This window comes from Ahaetulla prasina, chromosome 1 (assembly GCF_028640845.1).
Source record: "Ahaetulla prasina isolate Xishuangbanna chromosome 1, ASM2864084v1, whole genome shotgun sequence".
In the NCBI taxonomy this organism is placed as follows: Eukaryota; Metazoa; Chordata; class Lepidosauria; order Squamata; family Colubridae; genus Ahaetulla; species Ahaetulla prasina.
This window is the reverse complement of record NC_080539.1, coordinates 85,360,430-85,375,136: the sequence shown is the minus strand read 5'-3', so window position 1 is coordinate 85,375,136 and position 14,707 is coordinate 85,360,430. Positions and strand designations below refer to the sequence as shown.

Genomic DNA, 14,707 nt, shown 5'->3' with positions numbered 1-14,707 from the left:
CAAGGAACCTGGTGGACATCAAAGGCAACATTTTGGAGATATATTTTTGCTCCAAGGTTACCTTTCCATGAGCTTTGGGACAGGGAAGAGGAAGTCTTCCTTGGGCGTTTTCTTCCATTGATTTTGTGGCATCCATGGTTGAATGGATCATTCATATTCACATTTTATTGCACAAGAGAAACATCCTTTGCAAATAAATTGAAAATGCTTGCACGCAGAAAACATAGCTGTGATGCAAATAAGAATTACCATCATAATCATTTCTCAGAAAAGAATGGCATTTCGTTGAGCTATTAAAAATACATTTAAACAAAAATGGGGGAAAATAATTTTATGCTTTCCATTACCAAATTGTGTTTCCATGATTTAATAAATATTAGCTCTTTTTCAATACACAGAACTTGTGTAACTTGTGGCCCTCCAGATGTTGTTGAGCTACAGATCCCAGGAACATCATTCATTGATTAGTGGTAGTGATAACAAATGTTAAAGTCTGTGGTTCAGCAACATCTGCAGGGCCAATTCTCCCACCCACATACTCCCATTCCGAAGTAAAGAAACTGAATTTATTTCATAATAAGTAAGCTCAATTGTAAGTGATACAAATTATAATTATTATTATTATTATTATTTATTCGATTTTTATACTGCCCTTCTCCCGAAGGACTCAGGGCGGTGTACAGCCAAAGTAAAACAAACAGTGCAATATACAATTAAAATACAAATTAAAAAACTTATTACATAATTGGCTTAAAAACTTTGGAACATATAAAACTAAAACCCATTAAAAATTAATAATAAAAATTTAAAACCAATAAAATTTAAGCCAGCCCCGCGCGAATAAATAAATGTGTTTTCAATTCGCGGCGGAAGGTCCGAAGGTCAGGTATTTGGCATAAACCCGGGGGAAGTTCATTCCAGAGGGTAGGAGCCCCCACAGAGAAGGATCTTCCCCTGGGGGCTGCCAGCCGACATTGCTTGGCGGACGGCACCCTGAGAAGTCCCTCTCTGTGTGAGCGTACGGGTCAGTGGGAGGCATGAGGTAACAGCAGGCGGTCCCGTAAGTACCCAGGCCCTAAGCCTGGAAATCTTTCAAGTACATACAAAAAATAGAACAGTCGGAAGGGACCTTGCAGGTCTTCTAGTCCAACTCTCTACTCAGGGAGGAAATCCTTTACCAGGAGTGTCAAACTGGATTTCTTCGAGGGCTGGATCAGCATTGTAGTTCTCATCTGTGGACTGGCCAGGGTGTGGGGAGATGGGACGGATGCCTCCTGCAGCACCCTTCCCTCCCCACATGCGATTTTGGGCGCCATAGTGCTATAGGGAGCCCCCCCAGGCAGAAAATGAGGTGCAGGGGGGCCAAGCACATCCCTGTGCCACAATTTGGCTGCCAGAGTTCTGCAGGAGGACATTGAGAATAAAAATGGGTTGCGGCGGGGGTGGGGGCTGCATGCACCCCCCTCCAATGCCCCGTTTTGGCGGCCGGAGGCACCACAGGCCACTCCTCTGCTATTTCCAGCCAGATTTAAGCACCCCATGGGACGGATCCAGTTCGCGGGCCTTGAGTTTGACACCCCTGCCCTAGACCATTTCAGGCAAATAGTGTCCAATCTAATCAATAGATAGAAAGTTTTAAGAAGAGATCGTTTCTCCTTTGAAAGAAAAAGGACCGTGTTGCTTCGTGAGACATCTTAAGGAATTGCTTCATTTGAAGTTTCTTCAAAGCTTCTTATGGACTTCAGAAAAATAATGTGGAAATGACCGAATACAAAGCCACTGATATTAGGAAGAAAAATAATGGGTCCAGAAGTCTTTGGAACTCAGACTTGCTCAGACTCAGTATTGCTTTGCTTAAAGTGAAATGTGTAAAAATCACTGATGCCTAAATAAGCCAATTTAATAAACTGCCTTATGACCAGATTATAGTTTATTTATTTATTTTATTTATTTATTAGATTTTTATACCGCCCTTCTCCCGAAGGACTCAGGGCGGTGTACAGCCAAGGATAAAACTCAATATATATACAATTAAAACCAGAATTTAAAACAAAGCAAATTACAAAAAAGGCCGTAATTAAAATTTAAAAATTTAAAACCCTAAAACAATAAAAACCCAATTTAAAATAGTAAAACTATTAGTAAAACTATTATGCCATTCCCGCTTGAATAAATAAATATGTTTTTAGTTCACGGCGAAAGGTAAAACTATTATGCCATTCCCACTTGAATAAATAAATATGTTTTTAGTTCACGGCGAAAGGTCCGAAGATCATGCACTTGGCGTAAGCCAGGGGGAAGTTCGTTCCAGAGCGTCGGAGCTCCAACAGAGAAGGCCCTGCTTCTGGGGGCCGCCAGCCGACACTGGCTAGACCCTTTCTAGTTGCCTAGAAAAATGTAGAATTATTAAGAGAACAGAGTGAACATTTTCACTCTCATATTGTTTGATTCCATGGAGCTGATCTCTTGACTCTGCTTTTTCCACCTTTTTCATCAAGTTTCTCTTACTTCAAGATTTACTGTGCAAAACTGATTAGAGATGCTTATCTACTTATCTTTTATGATCCTTTCTCTCAAAGTATAAAGGAAGTCTATGAAAGGAGTTCAGTAAGATACCTTTATTAATATCTTATGTATATCTTTCCAATAATGCAAACCTACCTTTTTAAAAAACAAGGCAGCCATATTGGGTAATAAAAGTATGAAAGTCAGCCGATATTTTAGTGTGAACCTTGTTAGAAACAATGAAGAGATGACATTAGATAATAATTTTCAAGTTATAAATTGAAATTTAAATAATTCATTGCTTGGAAATGAGACTTAAGGGCATTTTTCTCATTTGGGATCTTTAACAGGCAAGCAGCATTTCAGCTAAATATAGAAGAAAGTCAAAGAGCAGGAAAGTTCTTTCACCAGAAACTCTGGAATTAAAAAAAAACCATACCCTTGATTTCTTTCCTTCTTTGAATCAGTTCAAAAATATACCATTGGTTAAGAGATTCTGGTTACTTTTACTCAAAAAAAAAAAAAAATTACATTAAGTACAAGTACATTAGTAGTTGTCATAGACATCATAGAAATGATAGGTTATTTTGTGAAATATTATCTTACGCATGTCAATAAGCCATTTCCAATTTAATAAAGATGTTCTCTTAATCATTCTTATTTATATTCCATATAAATACCTGTTAGATCACAGCTAAGTGCATTTTTAATGAAATTGATTCAATGTTTGTCTAATGGGAAAGGAGATTTTCTCTTAAAAGAGTTAATAATTTGACAAAAAAAATATTACATTAAGTACAAGTACATTAGTAGTTGTCATAGACATCATAGAAATGATAGGTTATTTTGTGAAATATTATCTTACGCATATCAATAAGCCATTTCCAATTTAATAAAGATGTTCTCTTAATCATTCTTATTTATATTCCATATAAATACCTGTTAGATCACAGCTAAGTGCATTTTTAATGAAATTGGTTCAATGTTTGTCTAATGGGAAAGGAGACTTTCTCTTAAAAGAGTTAATAATTTGACAAAAAAAAATAACTACATGTACACTTCTGATTAAATTAGTTTTGGATATCAGTAGCATTTCCTTCCTACAGTAGAAGTGCAGTAATAATTAGGCTGATGTTTTGAATCTTGACAGTAAACACGAACTGCCTTATCCTCTTAACAATGAGTATAATATAACTCTGAGTACCAATTAAGAAACAAACTATAGAAAACAGTGCTTCATTGAGTGAGATGGACTAAGTAGCCTAATTACACTGTTTCAGGGTTCTGCTTCATTGCGAATATTCTGAAATGTTTGGAAAAATGAGCTTCATTTCTACGTGTTTTTTTTTCCTTTTAGGACCAACTCGCAAAATGCCACCCGCTTCCAGTGCCATGGACTTCTTCCAACTCTTTGTTCCTGATAATGTGCTAAAGAACATGGTGATTCAAACCAACATGTATGCCAAGAAATACCAGGAACGGTTTGGCAGCGATGAGGCTTGGATGGATGTCACCCTGATAGAAATCAAGGCCTTCCTTGCATATATGATATCTACAAGCACTCACCATTGTGAGTCGGTCCTCAGTATCTGGAGTAGTGGTTTCTATAGCAACAAGAGCATCGCATTAATCATGACTCAGGCAAGATTTGAGAAGATTCTTAAATACTTCCATATTGTGGCCTTTCGTTCGAGTCAGACTACACATGGCCTCTATAAAATCCAGCCCTTTCTGGACTCTCTGCAACATAGCTTTGACTCTGCTTTCAAGCCTTCCCAGACACAGGTGAGGTCTGATTTCTGGGTTGTGAGAAATCTTACTCCTTTCTTGCACTAAAATTCTAAAACATACAATGAATCAGCAAGAAAACCTAATCTGTAAAGGAAGAGCATGGAATGCACAATTAAAACAGAGCACGTGGGAAAGCATTTGCATGTTGGTTTCTCATGGGTACATCTACAAATTTTCAGGGCAATCAAACTCAGGCTTTAAGGCACTTTTATGGTTCTACTTCTCAGTGGTGTACAAATAGTGAAGGTGGGTTTTGATGGTGGTCTTATGGGGGATCCATTTTCCCTTGATCCATGTTCAGCAGTGGAATGGTGTGGGTGACAAGGAGATGTTTCCATTGTGGAGAGATGTCTCAGCAACACAGAAACACCTCCTGAGTCTTTCCAGGAACCTACAGTGTAGGGTGAGTGATGTGGTTACATTGAAAAAATGGCTTCTTGGGTTCCAGGCATCTGCTAAAACGCAGCCAGTGGCCTGGAAAATCCCAAAGTGGCTCCTTTTGTTCTCTGAGTCTTCTTAAACAGAGATGAGAAATGAATTTGACAACAGAGCATCCCTTAGAGCAGGGTTTCCAGCGTTGGTCCCTTTAAGACTTCTGGACTTCAACTCCCAGAGCTGGCTGAGGAACTCTGGGAGTTGAAGTCCAGAAGTCTTAAAGGGACCAACGTTGGAGACCCCTGCCTTAGAGATATATCACTCACTGGTTCAGTTGACATGATGAAACTGCTTAATTTTCCTTCTGCATTTATGAAATCCAGGCTGGGCATAAGGTGTTTTCACACTTCGGTCTTCACATACTTCTTTAGCTCCTCAGCTTTATAACTGTTAGAGGCAGGGGTACAGATATAGAAGTGAGACAGAACATCTGAAAAAGTTAAATCATGACAACTGGACCAAAGTTTTTTTTTTATTTATTTATTTTGTCACAACAATATATATAGGTATCATACAAAAGATTATATAGTATATAAACATATATATAAGTAAATATTAGGAGGTATAAGCATATATATATATATAAGAAGAAGAAAAAGAAAAACAATAGGACAGGAATGGTAGGCACGTTTGTGCTCTTATGCACGCCCCTTATGGTCCTCTTAGGAATGGGGTGAGGTCAATATTAGAAAATTTTTGGTTAAAGCTTTTGGGATTATGGGAAGAGACCACAGAGTCAGGTAAAGTGTTCCAAGCACTGATGATTCTGTTGCAGAAGTCATATTTTCTGCAATCTAGATTAAAGCGGTTAACATTAAGTTTAAATCTATTGGTTGCTCTTGTATTATTGCAATTAAAGCTGAAATAGTCTTTAACAGGAAGGACATTACAATAGATGATTCTATGAGTTAAATTTAGGTCTTGTCAAAGGCAGCAGAGTTCTAAGTTTTCTAAGCCTAGGATTTCAAGTCTGGTGGCATAAGCTATTTTGTTGTTTTCTGAGGAATGGAGAACTCTTCTTATAAAATATTTCTGGACATGTTCAATTGTTAATTATTTTTTTATTTTTATTAAAATATTTATTAAAATATTTATTTTTATTAAAACTGAGACGTTTTGTTACTCATCCAAGTAACTTCTTCAGTCAAAATGAAAATTTGGGTAGGCCGAGAGTCCTTCGTTGGAGTCAGAAAGTCATTGGAAGAACCAATTCTTGCCATACAGACTGCAGGAGGTTTCTCCCCAAAATGAAAAGCAACCTGTAAATGAAGATTTACATCTATAATGAAGATGTTGGTTCTTCCTAACGACTCTCTGACTCTCTGCCTACTCAAATGTTCATTTCGACTGAAGAAATTACTTTATTAAAGACCTGCTCACTTCTACCTACTTCAAAAATGAAATGCAACATCTCCATGGCTTCCCTTATAGAGCAAACGAGGTCACATGATGGGTATCCTTCTTCAGCATCATGGTTTTGATTCCTATAGTTCTTATTGTTTCCTTTAAATTGGGGGGATCCATATTTGAGCATGCCATATGTCTCAAATGAAATAAAATATTTCTTGAGTCATTCTTTATGCCTGTACACGCACACATATACAATTCTGATCACTGGATTTTTCTATATATTCCCTGTTGCCAGCTTTTTGGGCTTTGAGAAGCCCACGAGAAATGTGCTTGTATAAGTACATTTGTACAAATGTGCTTATATGATAGAAAAGAACTAAGAAAGCCGCCTATCCTGCCTGATGGTTATTAGGAAAGAAGTATCAGGCGATATATTAAGAAAAAAAGTAATTAGGCCACTTTAAGCTTCTCAACCTGTTTCTCCGTTGTCTTCCTGCTTGACTGGATTTCAGTTGTCATTTGGATGACAACATATGAAGAAGCTAGTATTTGAGCCTGATATTTGTCTGCTAATGTTATTTGAAAGGCTTCTCTAATATACATAAAATGGATTTGAGATATGAATGCGGCTTCGTGCTTCCATTTTCATGCTTCAAATGGAAAAAAATCTGGCATATTGGAGGCCTTGCGAATGACACATCATCGTGAAGCATATGCAAATCCACCCTGAGTTTAGGCAGATACATAATTTGATTACTAATGTGCCTCCCTATTAAGGTTTAAAATTCTTATGTTTAATTTTTATAAGATGGTTGACTAATCCCTGTAATGTAATTAAGATGAAGCCAGAATAAACAGGATAACCCTACACCAAAGTAATTAGTTGGCGGGAGCTACAGATTTCAATTTTGATGACCATAAATCACAAGAATACCTAATTCAGCATCGGTCTTCTAACTATATTATTTCTTTTTATAATTAATTGTTAAACTAATTTGAAGTTATGAAATCCCTAATCAGGTGATATCCCTTCTTCATACCCTTTTTTTCTAGTACAACCAACGTATTAAATTAAAAATACGCTTTGAATTAGACTCTGCAACATGCTTTCTCCCGATTTATGGACTTCAGTTCTCATCATCTCCATCCTGTACAGCCACTGACTCTGAGATGATGGAATTGAACTAGAGTAGAGTGCAACTACTGTTCTCAAATGATTGCTCTGAAAGTTAGTGGTAAGACTTGGTAGCTACTTCGTTGAGACAAGAAAAGTCATACACTCCCTCTTGCATTCAGGAGCAGCATAAGAAAAAGATGGTTTTCATTTAAGAAGTCATTTGTATCATTGAAGAGAATATGGGGGAGAGATGTGCTTGTCAATGGAGGCAACAAATTAGAAACCTAGTAGAGTCCTGCTTCTGGTTTCAAATACTGACTCACACATAATTACTATGGTAGTTCATGGTTTACTAAATGTCAAAGAGATGACAGTTAAAGTATGCAAAGCAAAACAGAGTCTCTGTCAGACCTTTATCTGAAGTTTTGTTTTAACAGGAGCACACAGAAGAATAGTTCCAAAATCAGCCAAAGATTCCAAGAGTGGAGTCAGGGTTGTCAGCCAGTCCAGAAGTCAGAATCTCCCAAGCAGAAACCCCACAAATGTCATGCAAGAGCCAGAGATCAGAAGTTGCTTCCAGCAAAGGAACAGGGTTCAGAACTGCCTCCTGAATCAGTTGGCAGCCATTTGTCATTAATCATAAGATTTACTCCCTTTCTTTGCAAGAAGCCTCAATAAACACCTCTGATCTGCTCTCCATTCTATTCACTGGGTATGGGAGCAGGGTGGTCTTACATCATCCTCACCTGACTAATCCAGCTGCTCAGATAATGTCTATTTTTGATCAGTCATGTGATTCTTGACTTTATTTCTCCTGAGGTTGATGTTCCATTGGGTCAACTGGAACAGCTTCTTAAGAATCAGATTCAAAGTCTAAGGCCTGGGCTGTGACAAGTAGCACTTTTCCCAAGTAACAAAAATTATTAGAAAAAAAGCTATATTAAATAATATTGTGCTAATTTGATGACCATGAACAGCCTCATTCCTGACTCTATGTCATTTCCAATATGATGTAATCAATACACCTGATAATTCTATACAAGTTTTCTTTAAAATGCAGGACTGAGAGGTCCTCTCCCACTCCCAATATAAAGAGTACAAGTTCCATCAGGAGCAAAGTCTTATTAGTATCAAAGAGCTACTTCAAAGAGCTACTACAGGATGATGGTAGTCCCAATAGAAATTAGGGTAACAGCAGCTCTTCCTTCTATGCACTTTGCCTGGATACTTGCATAAACATAACACACATAGGGTTACCAGATTTGGGCTGCAAAAATCTGGATGATCGCTAGACATTGTAACCCTTTACATTACTTTGCCAACATTACATTACATTACTTTGCTATGACCCTTTATTGCAAATATCTCAATTTCTCCAACTCAGATCTGAAAGTCTCAATAACTTCTGCTTTGAGTCTGAGACTGATAAAAATCAATCAATATAATTAAGACAGAACCTAGATCATTGTAGTAAGATACCATGCAACACACATGCTGAATTAAGTCAACGTTTTTCACTGGTATCAATTCAGCATTTGGATTCTTCTAGATCAGGAATGGGGAACTTTATGACCTGTGGACTTCAACTCCCAGAATTCCTGAGCGAGCATGGTTCCCCACTCGTGTTCTAGATGATGGCAACTAAGACTTCTGCTGAGACTTCAAATAACACATGCCAATGCATTGTATATGACAGGGGTCTCCAACTTTGGTCCCTTTAAGACTTGTGGACTTCAACTCCCAGAGTTCCTCAGCTAGCAAGGTTGGAGACCCCTGTTTTAGAACATCTGATACTTTCCACAAATCTGTAATTGACCGTACCTGGAAAACAGCTACAGCTTTTCACCTGGTGTTGCCTCTTGGCTAGCTTCTCTTTCAGACTAATGGAAGGATACAGACAAGCAGCCTTCTTGCTGTGGTTTAATACTGATTTTGTATGAATTATTCAGAACCCTTTAGGTTTGGCACCTTGTTCTGTTGACAGTGTTTTGGTTATTGAATTTTATTTCCTGATGTACCAAGTGTGACTATTGTTTTACAGTAGTGTATAAAACACTGAAGAGAGCCAAAATAAACAGGATGGCATTTAGTGCTTTTCCTTATGACAAAAGGCAGTTGCTGGAATAAATACTGTGTTACGTGTAGCATTTTGCAATGCGGGAATTAAACATTCAATATTTATTTATTTAATTTATATGATAGCCTACAGCTTTTTTGCAAGGGGTGGGGAAGGCTTGTATCATGGGAGAGGGAGTTCCAAGTTTCCAATTTAGGATATGGAAAAGTAGCACACAGAATGGATATATTATTCATTGCCTGTGGCATCATCTCTTTCTACCTATGGACCCTACCCTGGTAGATGGGGAAGGAGTCTTCACATGCCCTACTGCTTTTCTCACCTACCTGTTGTTAACTAAATATGTCTCTGTCTTCCTCAAAAAGGAACTTCCTAGTAATTTCTATCTATCTCTTTCTCTCTCTTATAGTTTAGGTAGAAATGAACCTTTCCTATCCCATATCTTTCTTTCACTTTAAATCCTAATGAATGTCCACTAGCATTCATAGATAGCTGGGTTAAGGCAGTGGTGAAATCCTACCGGTTCGCACCGGTTTGGGCGAACTGGTAATGATAAAAGCTACCGATTCGGGCAAACTAGTGGGGAAAACTAGAGGGTGGGGGCTCCCACCCTCTGGAACGAACTCCCTCCAGGACTTCGTCAACTTCCGGACCTCCGAACCTTTCGTCGCGAGCTTAAAACACACTTATTCATCTGCGCGGGACTGGATTAGATTTTAAAGTTATGGGTTTTAAGGGGTTTTTATTATTTATATTATTTTTAAATTTGGCAATAGAATAAGTTTTTTAATTGTCGTTTTTAATCTGTATTTATATGTATTTTAACTGCCTATGAACCGCCCTGAGTCCTTAGGGAGATAGGGCGATATATAAATTTGAAAAATAAATAAAAATAAATAAAAATAAAAAGGCTACTGGTTCGTCTGAATCAGTATTTCTGATGATCAGCTGTGCCATGTAATTTATATTCGCTAGAAAGCAGGAAATCCTGCCTAAATCGTGCAGCACAGCTGTTCCCCCCGCTGTTCTACTTACTTAAGTGTCCTTTTTCCGTGTGAAATATGCGTTTGGTGGGCACTGTGCATGTGCGCACGCAATGCACAGTGCATGCATTTGCCACACACCGCACATGCACGGGCAGCAAACCAATGGCAAACTGTGGAGGATTTCATCACTGGGTTAAGGCATACAGTTGTATATAATATAGGGCAACTATATTATAAGCTTTTATTTATTATTTTTAAGTGGGATCTGCTGCTACTTAATTATCAAGTATTATTTTAGTATTCTGCATTTTCTTCTGCTTGGGAGCATATAGTCTAATAATGACTTGTGTCGAGTTGGAAGTGTCCAACATTATTTTAAATGTAAATTTTGTTTCTTTATTTCATTATTTTTTATTGTTTTATGACTGTTTTATTTATTGGTTTTATGGTTGCTTATGATGGGCAGCCATATAAAACTTTAAAATAAATACATAAATCTATCCTGACTAAAATAGCTGCCATGATCTCTTTTAACTTACTTACTGGGATAGCTGGGTTTGTTGGTTAAAATATTCTTAATCAAATAAATGGTTTGATGATGATCCATAGCTTTTGGGGGGGGATATACAGGTCATCTACAGACTCAGTCACGTTTTATTTAAAATAAGGAATACCGTCACTTTTTAAGTGTTCAATGGCATACAGGTTGCTCAATTTACACATCTCTAGATCCTTCCACCATAATTATTTTTTTCCCATGGCCAACATCAGTCCTAATACAGAAACACTCATCTGAAAAGAAAATTGCCTAGATTCAGATCACTCCAAAGCTTTATAAAAGTCAGCTATTGACAATGGAAAAATTCAAAAAGTCACTGTGCCCTTTTCCATTTAAAAATCAGATTGTAATTTGTGGTACCTGCTTCCATGAGACCCTCCATGGTCATCTCAGAATACTCTTCAAAAAAATCAAAAACAAAACAACAACACAGGACAAATGGCAGTGTGGATTTGCATAATGGAATTAAAAGGATGTGCTAAAATTCTGACAAAGACTACATTATACCTAATTACCTAATGTAAAGAGAACCACAATAACATTACCTCAGAACTCTTCTTTAATATATAGTACCTGCCTCCTCCATCCCCAATTCTTTTTACCATTCCATATGCATAAAAAAGCTAAGAAGGAAACAAAAAAGACCAACACTCAGATAAGCAAAGATTAACACTAGGCAAATAAGCAGAAAACCATACCCTAATTGAGGAACTACCAAGGGAAAAAACCCACACCGCCATCAACACTGGCAGGCCAAGTTACTGGAGAAAAAACCCACATGTCTGTTGCACTGATAATGTTACCTAGTTGGGTAATGAAATATCTGCAAACAACCAAGCATTAAGGACTCCACAGTTCATCCTGAGCTACATATATTATCTTCTATCAAAAGAGTCTGTTGTTTGACTGGATAACCTTTTGTTTCCTACATTTGATAGTTTTGATGCTGTTGGCATCATCAGGAGAAGTAGAACACAATTGGCAAAAACCAACATGCACTTGGGCAAAGTTTAACATTCTGATGGGAATTACAATTACCAAGATGAGTCTTCTGGAGGAATCAAGCTTATTATAAGCATTCTACAATTTGTCAGTGCCAAAGAAAACATTGCAATTTATGATGGTGAATTTTTTTGTTCTTAAGATGACATGGAGAGATACCACTACGGAACATTCTAATCTACCTAATTAGAATATGTATTCAGCAATCCGAGATACACTTCAACAAGACTTGTGATTGAGATAATTTATAATACCTGGTTCATGTTTTTTCTAGACATTGTTCACTAGCTTCTTTGTTTCATGGAATATTTAGTATGACAATTGAGGCCCATTGTTACAGTACATATTTGACGGGTGAAAAATAGGGGAGGATTTTTTTAAAAAAAAATCAATATATTTGGGCTACTTTCTAATCCAGGGGTCTCCAACCTTGGCAACTTTAAACCTGGCGGATTTCAACTCCCAGAATTCAACTCCCAGCAAGGCTGGCTGGGGAATTCTGGGAGTTGAAGTCCGCCAGGCTTAAAGTTGCCAGGCTTAAAGTTGCCAAGGCTTAAAGTTGGCAAGGTTGGAGACCCCCAGTTCTAATCCATTAAATTGGATAGACCACTTGTATAAGAGATTGATTCAATTTTGGCATGCTTTAGAGGATTTCTAAAAATGATTTCCTGACCTAAGTCCAAATAACATTGGCATATTATGACTTTAGGTACTCCATGAGCCTCTGATTGATGAAGATCCAGTTTTCATTGCCACCTGCACAGAGCGAGAATTACGTAAGAGAAAAAAACGGAAATTCAGTCTCTGGGTACGACAGTGCTCATCAACCGGTTTTATATGCCAGGTAAGTGCCAGAAGAATGGATTGCTAAATTCTAAGCCACCATTTAAAGAAGCTGTGCGGTCTGCTGTCACTTTCAGGAGACTTTTATCCTACATAGAAAAAAAAATATAGATCCAAGTTGATAGACATATGATTCATACCCAGTTGAAGTTTCCCCCAAGATATTGAATAGGAGGTTTTTTTAATAAAACTTCCCTAGCAACAGGTGACTGTATATAGCAAGTATTGAAGGAAGAATAGTTCTAAAACAGGGCTGTCAAACTCCCAACCCCGGGGGCCAGATGTATCACGTTCTGGCCATGCCCATACCCGGTTTAGTGAAGGTGGGGGGGAAAGTCCCGATACATCATGTGACACCACCATGATGACCTGAGTTTGACACCCCTGTTCTAAGAGATTTCATTGTCATGGGGATGCATAAGCCACTGTTGCAACCACTGGTGAAATCCATATTTTTTTTTTACTACCGCTTCTGTGGGCATGGCTTGGTGGGCATGGCAGGTGAAAGATATTGCAAAATCTCCATTCCCACTCCCACTCTGGGGCCAGCCAGAGGTGGTATTTGCTGGTTCTCAGAACTACTCAAAATTTCCAGTACCAATTCTCCAGAACCTGTCAGAACCTGCTGGATTTCACCCCTGGTTGCAACCTACCTTTCAAAATGTATGTTTTGGGAGCTAATTTCCAAGTACAAAATGATGGATGCTATTAAATTCCATCCAGCAGTGTTAGTTCATGCTATGGCTATGTCAATTTGATGGAGTGTGGCAATTTGCTTCCATTGAAATCCTGGCAATTTTCTTTGATATCCAATCTTTCTGTTGAGTTTTCTCCCAAGTGAACGTTACGTTATCCATGGGAAGTTGTAACATTTCTATTCAATTAACTGGGTCAGGAGGCATGGAAATATTTCTCTTAATCTCATTAAGGGGTTCTTGTGCATTCAAAGAGCAGGATATAATTTTTAAAAAATATAAATACATGTAAATAAAATTCTCCTAAACTCAAGAGGTAGGCCAACAACTCCTGCTATTTCTCCAGGAAGCGCATCCTACTTATCAGTTTTATCCATTGCTACCTATATATTTGGACTCAGTTACCAGTAATGATGAGTGCACTGTTGGAAGACCTGAAAGAACAGTTTGGGATAGATTGTGATAGAGAAATTTATCTACTTGGTTGCATGAAACTGAAAACAAGTTGATGGCATGTCTATCAATCAATCAACCAACCAACCAATCAAATAATCAATCAACCAACCAACCAATCAATATGTTTATTTGACATGGAGAGCTAAAAGGTAGCAAATTCATACTGTAGGAAAGTTTGGACTTGACTTATAATGAACCATAGCTTTCTAGACTGCTATTTTGAATGGACTTGTTTATTGCATTTATATGTTTCCTTCTTTCTAGGAGCTACAATAAATTGGTTCCCAAAGGTTATTCCTTTCATTTTATTCTCAAAAGAATTTGATTATTCATAAAAGTCATAGAATCATAGGACAGGAAAGGAAAGGAGCTTGGGGGTCTTCTAGGCAAAACTCTGCTCAAGGCAAGACTGGAACTGGAAGCAGTATTCAAAGTCAGGTCTCACTAGTGCAGTAAAAAGTGGTACTATCACTTCTTGTGATCTTGATGTTGATGCAGCCTAGGACTGCATTGGCTTTTTTGGCGGTTGCAGCACATGGTTGGCTTATGTTTAAAGGACTGTCTACTAGGGCACCTCTATCCCTCTCACAGTTACTACTGTTGAGCCAGATACTGCCAATTCCCTACCTCTGCATCTGGGGTTTCCTGTCTAATTTTTGGACCTTACTTTTCTCACCATAGAACTGCATTTTATTGGATGGGGCCCAATGTTTAAGGTTACTTTAGATAGCTTAGGCTAAGAGGAAGTGATAGCAGGACTGAGTCCAATTTCTCCAGTTTTGAAAAAAAAAGGCATAATAAAGCAGTTCTCATGCCTACATGGGCAAAAGAGGCAAATGAAATTACATGTATCGCAATGTTATGGCACACATTGTTCAAATTAATAATGTG

At 37.9% G+C, this 14,707-nt stretch overlaps 1 protein-coding gene across 1 annotated transcript in view; it reads left to right on the top strand.

Moving 5' to 3' along the window:
• PGBD5 (piggyBac transposable element derived 5) overlaps positions 1-14,707 on the top strand; it is a 93,802-nt gene that overhangs the window by 53,038 nt on the left and 26,057 nt on the right. Inside the window, exons 2-3 of the mRNA XM_058166858.1 lie at positions 3,863-4,290; positions 12,532-12,666. Coding sequence (XP_058022841.1) covers positions 3,863-4,290; positions 12,532-12,666 — 563 coding nt within the window. The remainder of the gene's footprint in view (positions 1-3,862; positions 4,291-12,531; positions 12,667-14,707) is intronic.